The sequence below is a fragment of the Narcine bancroftii genome, chromosome 6 (genome assembly GCF_036971445.1).
Source record: "Narcine bancroftii isolate sNarBan1 chromosome 6, sNarBan1.hap1, whole genome shotgun sequence".
In the NCBI taxonomy this organism is placed as follows: Eukaryota; Metazoa; Chordata; class Chondrichthyes; order Torpediniformes; family Narcinidae; genus Narcine; species Narcine bancroftii.
The window spans coordinates 6,974,821-6,988,280 of NC_091474.1; the positions used below are offsets into that span (position 1 = coordinate 6,974,821).

At 41.8% G+C, this 13,460-nt stretch overlaps 1 protein-coding gene across 11 annotated transcripts in view; it reads right to left on the reverse strand.

The window, feature by feature from the left end:
- prex1 (phosphatidylinositol-3,4,5-trisphosphate-dependent Rac exchange factor 1) overlaps positions 1-13,460 on the reverse strand; it is a 240,372-nt gene that overhangs the window by 208,948 nt on the left and 17,964 nt on the right. For 5 of the 11 annotated variants that reach the window (XM_069883777.1, XM_069883774.1, XM_069883772.1 and 2 more), the window contains 2 exons: positions 7,113-7,378; positions 1,011-1,160 (listed from right to left, as the gene is read on the reverse strand). In XM_069883777.1, the coding sequence (XP_069739878.1) occupies positions 1,011-1,151 (141 nt within the window). In that variant the 5' untranslated portion in view covers positions 1,152-1,160; positions 7,113-7,378. Of the gene's footprint in view, positions 1-1,010; positions 1,161-1,455; positions 1,569-7,112; positions 7,379-10,959; positions 11,300-13,460 lie in introns of those variants that run through there. The other 6 variants (XM_069883780.1, XM_069883769.1, XM_069883771.1 and 3 more) reach the window with 3 other exon arrangements.

The window sequence follows — 13,460 nt, forward strand, 5'->3', positions numbered from 1 at the left end:
GGCGTCGATCTCTGCTAAGAATTTAGCCACAGAGTTTAGGCACAAACTCCAAACAGGAGCTGGACCCCGCACTGCTCAACCAGCCACTGAAACCAAGTCCTTCAAGGAAGGTTCCACATCATTCAACTTTCAGCTGGGCAATGACTGGCCCGAAGCCGACCTTCCCCGGTGGGAGGGAGGCGTCCGAAGAAATGGAAAGGAAGCCTTTCGTTCAATGTCCCGAATGAGAGGGAAACCGAAATCTAAACCCGAATGACATCGTCTAGACCAGATCTGGCATCAACCGCTTGTTCGGAGAGGTTGGAAAGAAGCGGCAGGTTGATTCGGGTCCCAGGAGGTTGCTGGAGGGGGTCCGATGTTCAATGGGAAAGGGCTGGCTGGTTGACCAGAGCCTCTCCCCTCGTCCTGGGTGTCTGAAGCACTTGCCACAAACCGCATGGCACACCTTGCAGCCCAACAAGGCTTATCGACAGCAAACGAACCTTCAAATAGACGTAGCTCTGCCTCAACAGGAAACCGCCGCTTCACGATTGCACCAGACTGAGCCTGGAAACGACTTCGGAAACATCACCCGAGCAGAAAAACAAACTTCAGTGCGGTTAAAACGTTTCTGACGGACTTGACGGCTTTGCAAAGCGAGAATTGGCACATTTTCGGTGACTTGGGTTTCCATTGATGAAACATGCTCAATAAATCCGAGCCCCTGGCTCAACGAGGGGGGTTCCGCCAACTTCACGTTTTAACCGAGCCCTGTCCAAGCCCTTTAAACACAGGACCTTGCGGTCCATATTAAATGCAGTAGCGTGCCCGAACAGGGGAAATCTGACTCCACGCCGAGTTTCAAATGACACAGCGGGGACAGCATTTTCCAGAGTTAATGGGACACAAAAGGCCACCTGAAATGTACCCAAGTGGGCGAACACATCGGTTTGAGATCATCAGTTCACACCCCCATGGGGGGGGGGGGGGCAAACGACAAAGACTTTTGGAAGAGAAAAAGAGTAACTTACAGATTTCAGAAATTTCAAGCACCCCACGTAGTCTCTCTCGGTCTTGAGAATCTCATTCATTACACACACCCGCAAGCGAAGCTGCCGATCCGAATCCTTTCCACTCTCCACTCCATTTTCCCGGTGACTTTCTTCGTCCATGTTCCCCTGCTATTGGAAGTAAACAAGACAGTTCAAACGCCAAAAGCACACACACAAGGTATATTTCTAATTTGCACGACGGGCGGCTTCGAAAAGGCTTGAGAATCAATTGGGTTCCCGATCCATTTTGTCCTTCATTTGCAAAACACGGTGGATTGAGCCGCTTCCCCTATTCCGTACTATTCGATACAACGAGACCGAAGGGTTCGGTTTGTCGCTCCTCGGAGAAACCCGAACTCCGTTAGAAGTCTCTTCGCGACGTGAAACTACCGCGCATTCGTTCTGAAACTTGTGCCGAACTTACTTCAAGCGAGCGAATGAAAGCCAAAATAAACCAAACACCATAATACTGCTTGAGAGAGAGAGAGAGAATGGAACAGTCGGGCGACAAATTGCCAAAGTCTGCGAGCGCTACCGTCCTGCCAATGAGACAAGCACATGCTCAGAAACCGCGAGAGAAGGGACCGTCTCCAACCTCTCACTTGAAACTCCAGAGAAATCAGGCACAGAGTCCCGAAAGGCCACTCTTGCGGCGAATCCCCGTCCATTTTAACACTGTCACTTTTTCCAACAAATTATTTTCAATGCTGCAAAGGCTCACAGCCAAAGATCTGAGCATAAGAACACATTAAACTGTGCAAAACGTGTTCAAAGCGCGAAATTTTCAACCAATGCAAAGGAGTTAATATATGAAATCATTTAACTTAGTTTCTCTATAATTATGTTACACGACAACATTTGATGTTAAAGAACATCTTGAATTTGAGAAGCAGGGAAATTGCATTCAATGTTTGCAAATTGTAATGTTGGAGATGGTCCCTTACATTCGGGCTTCACGTTATCCAGAATTCCGCTATTCTTTTCGATGATCACAAGTGAAGGTATGCGTTCAGATCAAGAGAGGAGGTTTTGTGTGTCCGAACCGGAATGACCATGATCTTTTGCGGGAAAACAAGAACACTACTTTTCAGATCATTCTTCAGATTTGTCCTCTTTTACTGTCGAGGACAAACTTTAGAGAATCATTTGGTGGACTTGACTTGCCCAGGATCTGGGCAACACGCAGTTGAGAAGAAACTTCAAAAGCCTGTGAAAAGGAGCAGCTTCATTTTTCAATTCACCTCAAACTGCATTGATTGAGAAGGCTCTGTTTTTTTTCTCTCTCCTGCAATGATTTCAGGGCTGGGGGTGGGGGCACCAGGACAGAGATGGCAATTAAGGAAAAGCGTGAAAGAGATTCACGAGGAATTGCCTGGAATGGAGCCCATAGTTACAAGGAGAGAGATTGGCTAGGCTGCTAGAGGAAGTGGCAGAAGGCATTTGGGCAGCTAGTTAAATAGGTGATATGGATCTTAAGCCGGTTAATGGAATTAGTGTAAATAGACATTATGGTCAGAGGGAACATTTGGCCCAAAGGATGGACTATTGTGCTGTTTCATTCCATTATTCCATTATTCTTCAATAAACACAACACTCCAACGATCTCAATGACTTCATGTGATTCTGCACACAAGGATATTGCTGCTGAAGGCAGGTCCCCCTTCCAGAGATTCTGCGCAGACTAACTGGTGGGGATATGAATCTCTCCATGCAATAGCCCACTACTTCCCATGATACTGGTACCAAAGAAAGGCAGAGTGATGGGTGCAAATGATGATCTTTCACCATCGTGAAGCACTTTGAGAAGCTGATCAGAATTTATTGTCATGTCCCTGTCACAAAATTTCTTGTTTAGTGGCAACATCACATTGCAAACATTAATATAAAGCACCTTAAAGAATAAATAAAATAGCGCCCGTGCCATCACAGGCTTCGATAACAATCCTCTGGAGTCTTATCTTGACCTGAGCACTGGTACCTTCGTATTAGACAGTGATGCCACCAGTCAGAATGATGTCCACAGTACACCTGTCGAAGTCAGCCTTCGGTGACATACTGAATCTCCTCAATCACCTCACAAAGTATAGCCACTGACAAGCCTTCTTGATTGCATCGACATGGAGGCTCCAGGATAGATCCTCGGACATTTTGACACCCAGGAATTTGAAGTTTTTGACCCTCTCCACTGCTGACCCCTAGACGAGGACTGGTTCATGATCTGATTTCTCCCTGAGGTCCACGATCGTCTCTTTGGTTTTGCTAATGTTGAGGGCAAGATTGTTGTTGTGACTCCACTCAACTAGCTGATCTAGCTCCCTCCTATACACTTCTTCATTGCCGTCTGTGATTCTGCTGACAACTGTGCTGTCATCAACAAATTTGTAGGTAGCATGCGAATTGTGCCAAGTCACACAGTCGTGGATACAGAGTGAGTAGAACAGTAGGCTAAACATGCAGACCTTGAGCCTGTGTCATGGCTCCCATCAACTTTCGCCTCCCTGGCAGCCTTGACTCTCTTCAATTTGCCAGTTACCCAAACAGACACGTGAACCAGTCCTGGAACACCTGGACATCAAGGCCTTTTGTGTCAGTCCACTATTCGTCGTACAGCTCCATGTTCAATTCCATAGTCCTAAGCAAACTTATCCACAAACACTGGGATGTACCCCCACCCCCACCACCACCTCTTTGACTTGTTATATAATTGCCACAATCATTTGTTTAACTCTTTTAATGTCATTCTTTTAATGATTGTGGCAACCTCCCCTCCTTGATCACAGTCAACACTGGCACTCCACCACCCTCTACCATACTCCCACTATGAACACACAGCCTAATAATCAAATTTATTGTCATCTGACAGCGTTTCCAGTCCTCAGTGCAAAACATGCAGAAACACAATACTTATGCAGGACAAATATTCATAATAAAGAAATACTGTTTCATGGATACAAGAGTCTTGGGTGGTTAGTTCAATCATTTCCTTTGGTTCTCAACCCCGTGGGACAAAGCTGTTCCTCAGCCTAAAGGTGCTGGCTCCGAATCTCTTTCCCAATGGGAGCAACTGAAAGATGATGTCTTCACACCATTTCAACCATCTTCAAAGTTACTGACATCACAATAGACATAAGGCTGAATGGCAGCAGGATTAGTGTAGTGGTTAGCTCAGTGCTGTTATAGCACCCGTGATTGGGACCGGGGTTTGAATCCCGATTGTCTGTAAGAAGTTCAGATTTCAGATTTATTATCAGAGTACATACATGACATCACATACAACCCTGAGATTCTTTTTCCTGAGGGGGATGGCAGATTTACCACTGATTGGTAGTGCAAAAAAAAACTACACAATGTACATGTGTAAACAAATAAATAAATGTAAACAACTGAATATGCAATGCAGAGAGGATTAAAAAAATCAATATAGTGCAAAAGTTAGAGTCTTTAAATAAGTTCCTAATTGAGTTTATGGTTGAGGAGTCTAATGGTGGAGGGGTAGCAGCTGTCCTAAACCTGGTGGTGCAAGTCGTGGCACCCAGACCTCTTTCTCTGAAAATTTTATTTATCATTTGCATCAATGCAAAGTATAAATTCAATTAAAAAGTAACTGAATAAACCAGACAAAATGATACAATAGATTTTTAATTTTCTCCTCAACCCCCCTCCCCCCAAAAGAAAGAAAACAAAGGAAGAAAAAAAGAAAAAGAACACCCACTTCTACATATAGAATATTATTAACAATATATAATACTCATTGACTATATTTTATAATTACTAACTGAAAGGGGTGGGCAAAGTGGGGGATGTGGATGGACTTTTATTCACAAAATCCATATATGGTTCCCAAATTTTATAAAAATTTCCAATTCGATTCCTTTAATTTTTTTCTAAAGGTGGACAATTTTGCATTTCAATATGCCATCTGTTTATTTTTACCAAATTCTCAGTTTTGGATGTTACCGCTATACATTGCTGTCACTATGGTTATATTTAAAAATCTTTTCTTGATATTTATCCAATTTCAATTTCAGATCTTCTTCATATATATTCCCAAGTAAAAATATTCCTGGGTTTTTTTGTTTCTTTATCTTAACAATACACTTAAATCTTTCCAAAATTGATTCATTTTCACACAGCACCATACCGAATGTAAAAGGTCATTATTATCTTGTTACATCAAAAAAATGTATTTGGATAATTAGAATTAAATCTGTTCAATTTATGTGGAGTATAATATAATTGATGATGAAAATTATATTGAACCATTTGATATCTGGGATTAACTGTATTTGTAACACTCTCTTGACACAATTTTGACCATATTTCCTCTTGGATTTGTATATTTAAATCTTTCTCCCATCGTAATTTTGATCTGCATAAATCTTTTTTCTTTTAGTTTCTTGTAATTTTATATACATATTAGTAATAAATTTCTTGACAATAAATGTATTCCTCTTTCTTGATGGCAGCAGCGAGAACAGAGTGCGGTTCCTTGATGATTGCTGCTGCCCGCCGATGTAGATGTGGGGAGGGTTTTACCTGTGATGTCCTGAGCTGTGTTCACTCCCTGTTATCGGGTTTTTCGTATTGGTGTCCCCATACCAAACCGTGACTCCGAGATAGTGACTCCCAAGAGCTTGAATTTGCTGACTACGTTCTCCCCGTGTCTGCATGGATTTTCTCTGTGGCCTCTGGTTTCCTCCCACCCTTCAAAATGTAGCATTGACTCCTGGCTGCCAGCATACTAAAGGACCAATCCTACCCTGGACACACCCTCTTCTCTCTCCTCCCATCGAGGAGAAGGTTTAAGAGTATGATATTGCACATAAAGACGGTTTCTCTGATGGGAAAAGGAAGGGAAGGGACGGGGAGCTTGTGTTCCTCTCTATTCCCCTTCCTCCCTCCTCCCCAGGCCTGAAATGTTAGTTATCCTTTACTTCTCATGGATGCTGAGATTCTCCAACACATTTGAGTACTGCACTCAGTGGCTTAGTTGAATGAGGGTTGGAAAGGATATTTGTTTAACGTCAGCTATGATCAACATCTAAGTTGCAATTGTGCAAATATTGGTGTTTATTCCACATTGAGGCATCCAACTGGTTCTTAAATGGTCAAAGGGTTTTTTTTTGTATTTATGGTGGTTAATTTCCAACCCAGTTTTAGTTGTTCAGGTCCAAATACAAATGCTTAGGGGCCAAATTCTTTGCATCAGTGCTTCTCTTTGTAGTGAAGCGGTTCCACTTATGTTTGGCAATTAAATGCTCAAGATGTCAAGTGATTCTGAGAAGTAAGAAAATGTTTCTGAAGAAAAAATCAGCTCTCTTCTAAGTTTCAAAATGTAACAATGTAGAGTGTTGGCAAGTGAATTCCTGATGTAATCACAATTGGAAATGGACCTGCCACTCATGTCCAGAATGCAACGTCATGCTCCAATATGTGATTACACCTGTGATAACTCAGCACCCTCATTTACTTTTCTGTGATTGCTTTCAAGGAAGAGATGAACGAACAAGTACAATATGTCCTTGACAATTACTTCAAGTTCAGAATAAAATGAACCTGATAACAGCATAAACCCCACTTCATTAGACAGGTAAATAACTGCTGAAACAAGTTGGACGGCCAACATTATCAAATGTAAATCTGAATAGAAATAACCATTTTTGAAATATTCCACGATTCTTACATTTGTCATGAGTGTTTGATAATTGAAAAATGTGCAGACACATTCAGACAAGCTGAAAGTTGTGCATCAGGCATCCAAGTGGCTCTGTTTGTCACAGGGCTTTCACATCTACTATTTTATTTTTCAATGACAAAAAAAATCCACTGACAAACATTCTAACGCTTTTTAATTTGTTTGAAATTGCTTTTTATCTGATTCTTCTGCAGCAAATTTAAATAGTTTTTGTATGAATCTTTTCCACATCATTTAAAATCTGAAAAGAAACACTTCTCAAAGTTGCCTTTCAGACACTTTGTTGAAATCTTTTCTCAGAAGTTTGAATGTGGAATAAACACCAGCATAGACTGAGTGACACAAATGACACCTTTTAATGTTATATATTCAATGTCGTAACTTACACCTCAAGGTATATCATCACAGCTGTTGGTTTTTGCATTGCTTCTGGTGCTTATTGTGTTCCGTTCTGGTCATCTCATCACAGGAAGGAAGGGTGAGAGGGTGCAGAGATTTATAAGGATGTTGCCTTGACTGGAGAGCATGGCCTGGGAGGATAGGTTGAGTAAATTTGGTCTTTTCTCCTTGGAGTGACAGAGGACGAAGAGGTGAACAAGATGACGAGAGACATTGATCACGTAGATGACCAGCGGCTTTTTTTTCCCTCAGGCTGAAATAGATAACATGAGGGGACATAGTTTTAAGGTGCTGTAAAAGGCAAGTGTTTCACAAAGAGGGTGGTGGGTGCAAGGAATGCTCCGCTGGCTACAGTGGTGGAGGCAGAGACAATAGGATCTTTTAAAGGTATTAGATCGGTACATGGAATTGAGAAAAACAGTGTTAGATCAGCCCAGCACAGAAAAATCTCTACTGTGGCCCTCTGGCTGTTCAACGAATCTCAGCTTTGTAAAGAAATGAACTGCACTTATGGACAAGATGATTGAGATCTCAAGAAAATCATCAATTGCCATGTTAAGAGGAGTCATTTCCCGCTATCTATCTGATCTGTCCCTAATAATTTTGTCCATCTCCATCAGCCTTCTCGCTCCAAAGAAAACAAAACCAGCACATCCAGTCACTGATATGATGAAGTTATCCTTGTAAGAACTCATTATTTTCTACCCTCTCACTTACACCTAAGATAATGAGTGAAGCTGAAAATATTTTGTGTCAAACTTTAACAACTTCAGTGAGTCTAATGTTTGAAATGAGTCGCATCTGCAAATAAAAAATTTACTCTGCAAATGAGCTCCAACAATTTTTATTTTATTTTCTTAACTTTTAATCATATTTATTTTCAATAATGGGTTTCTCCATAAACTTAGTACAAAAATTCATCTTTGGTCACTATTCTCAACTGACACCACCCTGCAATACTCACTCCTTGAACAAAATCATATATTTCCATGGGAATACAATTAAGTTGATTCTCCTGTATTCATAAACAAAGATGGTTGTCTTTCATTTACAAAATTATTTTCTTTGCTGCCCCTCAGTATTTACATATCCAACAACTTTCATGAAAGGTCAATGATCCTGGTGCTACTAAATTACAGTGCTCTGACCGAATACTGAAACTTGGGCACATGAAAATCCCAAGACATCTCAACCATATTCATTGAAATCAACAGAGCACATTATCTAAAGAATTTTGATTCTTTCCAAATCCATCTTTCTAACTTCTCCACCTCAACGCCAGATGTGCTTAAAATTTTTTTACCGTACTTTGTGAAATATTTTCTCAACATTCATGTCCAGAATCCAAGTGGTTCAGTCATCTCTAATATAGTGTAGAAATTAGAATCAAATCAAAGATTAAAATTAAAGGCAGGCTATGCATAGACAGAGACATCTGCATATGATAAATAAAAACAATGTTTATACCTATAGAAGTATGCAAGACACAAATGTTGGCCCATCATGTGTAACAAGAATATATTTATTTGAAACTGCTGGTTCACCCTGCAGTGGAGTTCATGGTCACAGAGCTGAATATGCAGTCATGGTCCTCGTGCTTCTTGCACACTTAAGTGCCAAATTTAGAAAAAAAATAAACTTTGGAAACTTACGATTGGCATGGAAGGAGTAAAGTTGGTGGGGGGGGGGGGGGGGCGGCGCTCATTGTCTTTTTCCTGATAAAATGCATGGAAAGCTCTGAATGGGCAGACGATCCCGCTTTAGTTGCCCATTCAGAGCCAGCTCTTCAGCACTTGACGTCCTGTTTTGCGGAAACTACCAAAATGTTTGGCCTGGAAGTCAGCCTGAAGAAAACTGAGGTCCTCCATCAGCCAGCTCCCCACCATGACTACCAGCCCCCCCACATCTCCACCGGGCACACAGAACTCAAAACGGTCAACCAATTTACCTATCTCGGCTGCACCATTTCATCTGATGCAAGGATCGACAACGAGATAGACAACAGACTCACCAAGGCAAATATTGCCTTTGGAAGACTACACAAAAGAGTCTGGAAAAACAACCAACTGAAAAACCTCACAAAGATTAGCGTATACAGAGCCATTGTCATACCCATACTCCTGTTCAGCTCCGAATCATGGGTCCTCTACCAGCATCACCTACGCTCCTAGAACGCTTCCACCAGCGTTGTCTCCACTCCATCCTCAACGTTCATTGGAGCCACTTCATCTCCAACATCGAAGTACTCGAGCTGGCAGAGGCCGACAGCATCAAATCCACGCTGCTGAAGATCAAACTGCGCTGGGTAGGTCACGTCTCCAGAATAGAGGACCATCGCCTTCCCAAGATCGTGTTCTATGGCGAGCTCTCCACTAGCCACCGTGACAGAGGTGCACCAAAGAAGAGGTACAAGGACTGCTTAAAGAAATCTCTTGGTGCCTGCCACATTGACCACCGCCAGTGGGCTGATCTCGCCTCAAACCGTGCATCTTGGCGCCTCACAGTTCGGCGGGCAGCAACCTCCTTTGAAGAAGACCGCAGAGCCCACCTCACTGACAAAAGACAAAGGAGGAAAAACCCAACACCCAACCCCAACCCACCAATTTTCCCTTGCAACCGCTGCAACCGTGTCTGCCTGTCCCGCATCGGACTTGTCAGCCACAAACGAGCCTGCAGCTGACGTGGACATTACCCCTCCATAAATCTTTGTCCGCGAAGCCAAGCCAATGAAAGAACATGGAAAGCATGCTTACCATAATGAACACACTGTTTCACCAGAGAAACATGTACATGATCTCATAGCGACACCTATCTTTCAAGCATTAATACCGACTAAATTACAATTTAGTCAAAGAGATATCTGCATCCTTTATACCATGTCAGGTTCTGGTGACTGTCAGACCACCACTCCATTTAATCTGTCATTTCCTAAAGTGCAGCAAAAACAGAACCATTTACAAGGCAACTTCAATGTTAAAGCACCACCCAACAAAGCTGTAGTCACAGAGAAGCAGCTCACTGGAGGCTTAATCGAACCAGCTCGGGAGATTCTGAGTGACGTCATGCTGTCACAATGCAATGACGTCATTTGGAACGCGCGGGGTTTTAAAAAGCTCCGTGTTACTTTGAGTAAACAACTTTTATTGAACTTCAACTCAACTATGTCTAATCATTTTCTCATTCTTCATTTCGTACCATGACATAGTTGCCACAACAGGATTTCATGGACGATCTCCCAATCAACAGGAGGCACATATCTGGCCACAGAGCCTGGTCTTCTCTTAAGTGCACAAAAAATAGCACCTGCCAAGAGATTCGACTTTTTTTTAACAAGACTCTACAAGATGAGAAAGTCCAGTAATTCATTCTTTGTAAACCTAAGGCATTCATGGACTCAGAAGGCAGTCGTCTTTCAAGCACAATAAAACAGAGCTGCACACACCTGTAAGCTGAGGTCTAACAAAAAAAAAGATCCCAAGAAGCAGATAATGGGTAGAAAGCATGCAAGAGGTATAGCAACTGGACAATAACCACACATAGAACACTGCAGCACAGTACAGACCCTTCAAATCAAGTCACTGTTATTTATCGCTCATACCATGCTCTCACGGGCATTTCTCCAGGACCACAGAGCATATTTACATAAATGTAAGTTAGAATAGAAATTAAACACATTGAAATATTAAGACATATATAGTAAAGGTCCACGGTACCCTATCCACATATGTTCTGGGAATTCAGGAGCCTGATTGCCTGGGGTTATCTCCTACCAGATAGCAGAAGGGAGAACAGTTTACGTGAGGGGTGTGTGGAGAACTGTTTATTGTCTTTCACCTGCATTGAGTGTTGTGGATGTCCTTCAAGGTAGGAAGAGAGCCCCCAATGTTCTTTTCCGCTGACTTCACTATCCTCTGCAGGGTCTTGCGGTCCGAGGTGGTACAGGTTCCACATCAGGTGGTGATGCAGTTGCAGAGGATGCTCTCGATACATCCTCTGTAAAATGTCGTGAGGATGGAGGGTGGGAGATGAACTTTCCTTAGCCTTCGCAGGAAGTTGAGGCGCTGCTGGGCTTTCTTGGCTATGGAGCTAGTGTTAAGGGATCAGGTGAAATTCTTGATACTCTTGATGACCTCAAAGATCATCAGCCCTTGATGTTGTGCCAACCTATATATTCCTATCTATATAGAAAAAAAATCAAAATTTATAATGTCAAAATATCTAGGATCCAAACACCCACTTAGAGCCAAGAAAAGAGAAAAGATTATCATAGATGGAAATGCAGAATATGCTTGAAAGAATGAGCACTTTGACAAGTTCTTCACCCAACAGCATATTAACCATCACAGGCTTGGTACTACTTAAGTCTGACAAGTTGTTAAATAGACCTCCCAACAGTGAAAGCCAGAACAGATAAAATCCTTGCATGGTCCAGCATTATTCCTGGTGGAATTCATTATTTAATGTTCTCCTGGGAGGAGCATGTCCTATATTGTCAAGGATAATGTGATTGTGACTGTCTTCAATGGAGCCTGAACATCTGCCATAAGGAAAGTCTAAAGAAATTTGTTGCTGTTCTTATTCTGTGATACAAATACATGCAAACCATGATCCTAATCAGCATGGATGAAAATGCATTTCAATCAACCAAAATTGTCATAATCCCAACTCTTTCCTTAATCTTCATCACTGTCCTATTCCAAAATGTTTCTCACTGAAGTGAAACAATATCATCCCAATGGCACGTCATACTTGCATACTGGGATAGTGAGCTGAGTCATCGCTGGTTTTTCTGCGGAAATATGCAGAAGGTTGGGCCTCACAAGAGGATCTCCACCACATAACACTGCATCCTGACAATGCAGACTGGAATTCATAGTACAGTTTCCTTACTTCAGTGGCTACCTCTCAGAAAAGGCAAACATCAGAGATGAAATTCATGGCCACCTCTGGTGTACTGGCTCTATCTTCAGCTGAATGAGCAAAAGGTTCTCAAAGGCAAAGACCTCAAACCTGACACCAGCTGATAATCTAGTGAGCAGCAGTGATCTCTGCCCACTCACACAATCTACACCACAAACTAGGTACCGGAGAAGAACGACCAATTCTGTCACCACAAAACTCAACAATTTAATCGGCAGGATTGGTGTACTTTGCTTTCCCAAGCCAACATCCCCTAACCAAGGTGGTCTGGTCATGCTCAAGTAACTCCCACAGACAGGTCACCATCTTCATGTCTGACACCAGACTCCTGAAACAAATACACCAGGACCCACTTCACGTAACCTCACAGAGCGCTGATCCATCACTGCATTCCTGGTGCAAGGGAAACATTTTTTTACCAAAAAAGTACCAAAATAAAAAAAATCACTGCCAAACCAAAGCCACCCATAAATTGGAGGGGCAACACCCAATATTCCATTTGAGCACTCTCCAATCAGCTGGCATTAACATTGACTTCTCTGGTTTCTGCTAGACCACTCCCTGTTCTATCTCTCTGTCTCCTTTCCTCCAGCTCTTCCCTCTCTCCCCCGTTTGTCATTGTGCCCTCCCTCCCTTATCCACCACTTGCCCGTGGGGGCCTGTGCTCCTTCCCCCTATATTTTTCTCATACATCTTTGAAGGGCTCAGGCCCAAAACGTGGGTTATGTATCTTTATCTTTGCTATCTAAAGTTTGCCGTTTAACCTGCTGAATTTCTCTACAATAAATACGAGGTTACGTATGATACAATATTACTGGATACACAGACTATATATTACACCTCAAAAGTTAAATAAATGGGACCCAACAGTATCTGATAGATGTTTTCGATGTAAAAAAGAAATGGGAACAACAATTCATGCAATCTGGACATGTGAGAAAGTAGAAAAATTTTGGGAAGATCTCAATCAGATATTAAATAAAATAACAGAAAACAATATACCAAAGAATCCAGAGATCTTTCTCCTAAGTAACATAAAAAACAAAGAATTTGGAATTGATTTGGAGGATGCACAAAAAAAGATTTGTTAAGATAGCTCTAGCCGTAGCAAAAAAATGTATTATGTCAACCTGGAAATTGGAAGATAATTTGAAAATACAACAATGGTATATAGAAATGAATAAATGTATTCCATTAGAAAAAATAACATATAGTTTAAGAAATAATATTGAAATATTCGAACAAATATGGGAGCCTTACATTAAATACAATAGCGAAAACCTACCGGGGACAATCATTACCTAAGTTGATGGAAGGAGAAGGAAAGAAAAGAATGGACTCAGTAGAATTTCTGGTGTATTTTTGTTGAGTGACAACATTGTCTGACTGGTTTAATGTATCCTAGATTGTATACC